Below are 5198 nucleotides of genomic sequence, written 5' to 3' on the forward strand. Positions count from 1 at the left end.
TGGGGAAGAGGTATTGAAAGTGCCCTGCAGACCTGCAAAGAATCGTGTGTGCCCAGGGTGCATTTACCAAGCTCCCAATGAATCCTTCTCTGCCACAGAAGGGATAGCTATAGGCTGAACCCCTTCAGGCATGAGTGCACTGTATATGGAGTAAAGCAAGGTTTCTCTCAACACACAAGGTCAAACTTTGCTGTCTTTTGGCAGTGGGAGCACCACAGAGCTGGCTGGAGGCCACAGCTGGCTGCATGAGACAGCATCACACTGCTCTTACCTGCCTATGATAGTCCCTCTCTTTGATGAATTTGTCCACCACCTTCTCCACCTGCCGGTCACACTCCACTTGCAGGTGCTTGATGAGGGTGTAGAGCCTCCCTGGCCCATAGTATGTCTCCACAATGGGCTGGTGGGTCTCCACAATGCGAGCAATTCCTGTGGGAAGAGAGGGGAGGCAAAAGAGAAAGACTCAACCAGGAGTTCCCAGAGCATAGCAGAGCTACACAGGCCCACAGACCAGACCTAACAGGGGATCATCTGCTGCCCAGATAAAGAGTTTAGACTGTCCAGCCACTCTCCAGTGCCTCGCTGCAGGCCTGTCATTACCATCCCTTGTTCCATGGCATCTTCTCTCTGCCTATGACACCTTCCATTACCTCCACTCTTTACTGCAATTACTGCAGTGCAAACCTCCCAGAGCAGAAGCCATTTCTGTCTCCCTAAAGAGAGTTCCTACCATGTCAAGTGTGCTAGCTGCCCTCTGGCCCAGCAAGACACACAGTATGAAGCTTTACCAGGAGAAAGCCACACAAGCTAAACCTGGCAGGGGGTATAACTGTTACCCAAACCTAGTCCCAGCTTTTAGCACCTGCCAGGTTACAGGAGAGCAGTGCTGCGAAAATCAGCCTAGGGACAGCTTTTAGGCACACAGATGCCCAAGGGAGCAAACATTAGCAAAGGCAAGAAATCCTTGGAAGAAAAGCTCATCTCCAAGGAGGTATCTCTACAATACTGATTTTTTCTCACAAACTCTCGACTCCAGGAGTTAGCAACACTCCCCCTCTTTTGATGCTACTGCCAAAAAAGCTCTAAGGATGCCAGGCTGGGAGAGTGACTTGGCAGTAGTGCCACCTGGAATTAGAGCAGACTTCATAGAGAAGGTGGTTAATCATGATGAGATCTCAATTACTGTGTTTGGCAACATTCCCACAGAGCATTCATATTCCCTTCTCTCCCTTCCCTCTCTGCTTTCAAGCTTCCATGGTGTTCCTTGAAGAGCCAGGCCTGGAGGCATCACCAGCTGCTCAGCCTTAAGGGATCTGATTTGTTTGTCTGGAGAACTCCAAGTCTGAAGAAACCTCCAGGGAATACCCATTTGTTCTGAGGATGCAGAGAACAGGAAGAGTCTGATTCCTGGAGGAAGCCAACAAATCCTTTGCAAATCCTCTTTGTGCCTGTGCAAGCTGAACATAGGAAAACTTGCTGGTTGTGATGCCCTCTCCTGGCTGGGATAAATTCTATCAGTTGTGTGTCTGTCCCTCGAGCCTGACACTCCCATAGCTCAAAAGGGAATGAGGTATTTTGTGAGCTAAAATTAAGAGCATTTAAATTGATGGGCAATATCATCACAGACTGTTTTCAATCCATCAGGAAAGAAGATAGGAAGATTACCTTCAAAGAGGAGTGTCAGGGTGTCTGCAAATATGACAGCAGCTCGACGGTCACTCATGTCTGTCCCCATCACCAGCTGTAGGTTCTCTTCTGCTTTCTTGGCCACCTGCATGACAACAGCACCAGTCAGCTGCTAACACCCCAAGGTGTTCTTCATCTCACAGGGTGGCTCTCTGTCCTTGCCCTAGAGAGCTTTGCTGACCTTCCCTTTGAAAGAGCTATTGCTGCTGTTCCTCCTTTGAACAGAAATCCTTTCCTCTCTTGTGGAAAACTCAAGGATCAAGGAAAGGCAAAAACTTGTTCTTATCTTTCCAGGCTCTTTTTATGAGCTTTAAGCAAGCGCAGAGAGCAATACACAGAAGGAGAAGCCAGCCAGCCAGTAGGATCCATATTCAGACACCAGAAAGCCCATCCCAGGATGCAAAACCCAGGGAGAGAGATGAGCTAATGCCAGTGCTGGTTTCCAAGATTAACAAACCACAGATAAAATCTCCTTCCACGACATCCCTTGACAGAGACTGGGTTTTGCTTTCCTCTCAGTGACCAGATGGGCCACAGTATGTTTCACAGAACCTGTTACCTGCTTGCAGAGGTACTCTGAGAACTTGCTCAACCCCTCTTCATGTAAGCCTAGCAGAGGAAAGATCTTGAAGAACCGTTCCACCTGGGGCAGGTCTCCCTGCTTCATAGCTGTGTCAAATTTCTCTGTCACAATTGTCTTCAGGCGCTGCTCTGCTTCCTGCAGGAGCTTCAGGTTGGCATCAATTATGCCTCCTGGTCAAAAGGACAGAAAAGAAAGGGAAAAGCAACAGCACAATGTTAGTACTGTATCAAGGGATGATTTTTTCCCAGAAGAGAGACCAACACTGTGCACCCCTAGGCTGAGAAGGCAGAAGACACACTGTATGGCAAAGAAAGATAGGTAGGTGTGTGATATACACACAGCTAATGTCATGGTTTGCATGGAGAATGAAAACACATCCACCAGGACATTCCCTTGAGGGATCTGGCCATTTACTCCTTCATTTCCAGCTGCTCTGCTTGGTAGCACATCGTAACACTGCAACAGTTCTCCTTGACAGAGCCTTCTCTCTCACTTCTTTCGTCCTGAACATTTTGTCCTTCACTTAGTTAGCACCTGAAATATTATTAAAGCTGTGTGCCAGGAACTCTCCTGTCAATTAATGGTAATTCCAACTTATAACACTTCAAGCACATTAATCTCTATGTCAGTCTACAACACACTAAGATGTTTAACCAGCATTAGATCTTCTGCTTTGCCTATTAAGCTGAGGCTATCTGCCATGGCAAATGATACAACCTCTAGTTATCTACTGGAAAGGTGACTTATCAGCCTCTCCTCAGGAACAGTCCTTACCTTCCTTGCCCTGACGACTGAGCTCAATCACTGACTTGTCCAGAGACAGATAGCGATGGATATGAGCTGCTGCTTGTTCATAGTCTTCATTCCTCAGGGCTGTTTGAACTCCATCCATGCAGAACTTCAGGTCAAGGATGTCATCAGCTCTCTGAATGGCCTGATAGAGTCGATTCTGCAAGAAAGGCAACCAGTTAAGGCTTCCTGCTGCAGGATGGACCAGGGAATGGGAATTATGACTAGACAACATGAGGATGGGAAAAAGGAAGAAATAGACTTCTCTACACAATAAACAGTTACATAAGCAGAAACCCCACACTACTTAAAAAGTCGTAAGACCAATGGCTCTGCAAAAGCAGCATTCGTCAAAACTGAGGTTGAACTCAGAGGCCATACTCCACTGTAACAAACAGGCAGAGACCAGAGAGACAACCACACATCTGTTTGATTTGAGCAGTTGTGCTGAGCACTGGGATTGACACCTCTCAACCTGTCTGTGGACAAGGAATATAACAGCCCAGATTCCTGACCAGGCTTGGGTGACAATGGCCATCTCCATTGTCCCCAGTGCTGCGCTGATAAGATTGTGCTAGTCAAACTACCCTCACCTTATTCAGGATATTCTACCAGGAGCTGCATGGACAGAAGGGAATACTGGAGAACCAGGTGCTGTATGGAGTAGCATATGCATTGTTTACTTTTGTACTTTGCAATATCCAGGAGCCCAGAATTACAGAGAAAAAATAAAGAACAAAGCAGTTTCCAGCCCACTAAAGAGCACACCTCTGTGGTGCTGTGAGCACACAAACAGACAGAATACAACTTGGATCTGCTTTGTGCCAAGTCCCAGACACCCCTAGCCCAGTCACCTTGGCAAGGTCGAGCTGACGGACTTTACTGCTGACGTTCTCGGCCAGGTTACAGGTAAAGGTGATCGTCCCTGCCAGCTGCTGGGCATCCCCCTCGATCAACTGCAAGTTGGGGCTGGGAACAGAAGGGAACTGAGCATGAGATGCAAACATTAAGTGGTTGGATGCCGTGCAGCAGTCCTTCCCCCAAACACAGTTGCTCCCATCACAACACTCTCCATTCATGCCCTTCCTCTGGGAGCAAAGCAGCAGAAGGGAACAGAGTGATAGCTCTGGAAAAGGCTGCACACACAGACTGTGTCTCATCATCAGACAGAATAGGAATGAGCCACTGGGGCTTTATTATACTCTTCTCCTCTGAAGTGGAAGATGAAGTCTGTAAAATCCAGGCTTCTACTAGGCACAAGGCCAGTTAAGATGGCTCCACAGATGGATGACTTTCAGACTGCCTGCACAAGCTCACCACAAAGAGGCAGTAATGTTTGTTGACACCTGTAGACAGCCTGACACAAGACATTGATGCTGAAACCTAGCAGTCCCTGGGGTGAGACCTTCAAAATCTGCTCGGCCTAGCCCAAAATGGGTCACTGTGTGTGAAGGCACAGCAGTTCCTTCTGTTAGTGCTGCTGAGAGCAACCAGATACCTGGGAATGAGGATCCAACTACTGTCACCACCACAAACTGATTCAGAGTCTGACATTTTCTGGGAATGGTTGTGTTTCCCCTGCAGCAGTGAAATGAATGTTCAGGTCATGCAGTGAGCAGAGGGAAGGACAGAGGGAGGGGATCACTAACCCCATGCGATGAAGCGCAACCATCTTGTTCTCTATAGTGCTTTGTTGCTCCAGGAGGGCATCCAGCTCTTCCTGCACAACTTTCTGAAAGGAAAGGATGAAGGAAATCTTGTGTGACTTCAGCTGTCCTCCAGGCCAACACATTACCACAGACCCTACGTCCAAGCCAAGGACACAGAGCTAGCAAGGCGTTAGTGCTTCCAAGAGCTCATGTGACAAATAAATCCTCCCCCAAGCTCTCATTTTAATGCATAAATCTTTATATTTTTGTCCTTTGAAAGCACCGGTTATGGAAGCCTCATCGCGCAAATTTTAAGTCAGATAACCCACGAACTCCTCCCCTGGCTGTGCTTCCAATGCACGAGGCCTGCAAATCTCCAGGCTGCTCGCGATTCAGGGACACCAGATCCGCGGAGGCGACACCGTCCCCACGCCGAGCCCCGGGGGCGGCTGAGTCCGTATCAAACATCTCCGGACACCACCCTGACAACT

At 48.2% G+C, this 5198-nt stretch overlaps 1 protein-coding gene across 1 annotated transcript in view; it reads right to left on the bottom strand.

The window, feature by feature from the left end:
* COG4 (component of oligomeric golgi complex 4) overlaps window positions 1-4786 on the bottom strand; it is a 14556-nt gene extending 9770 nt beyond the window's left edge. Inside the window, exons 1-6 of the mRNA XM_009079489.1 lie at window positions 4708-4786; window positions 3913-4027; window positions 3044-3218; window positions 2246-2439; window positions 1666-1771; window positions 272-429 (exon numbers count right to left, since the gene is read on the bottom strand). Of these exons, the coding sequence (XP_009077737.1) occupies window positions 272-429; window positions 1666-1771; window positions 2246-2439; window positions 3044-3218; window positions 3913-4027; window positions 4708-4730 (771 nt within the window). The 5' untranslated portion in view covers window positions 4731-4786. The remainder of the gene's footprint in view (window positions 1-271; window positions 430-1665; window positions 1772-2245; window positions 2440-3043; window positions 3219-3912; window positions 4028-4707) is intronic.
* Window positions 4787-5198: the final 412 nt, after the last annotated feature.

This window comes from Acanthisitta chloris, unplaced genomic scaffold (genome assembly GCF_000695815.1).
Source record: "Acanthisitta chloris isolate BGI_N310 unplaced genomic scaffold, ASM69581v1 scaffold36587, whole genome shotgun sequence".
Taxonomy (NCBI): domain Eukaryota; kingdom Metazoa; phylum Chordata; class Aves; order Passeriformes; family Acanthisittidae; genus Acanthisitta; species Acanthisitta chloris.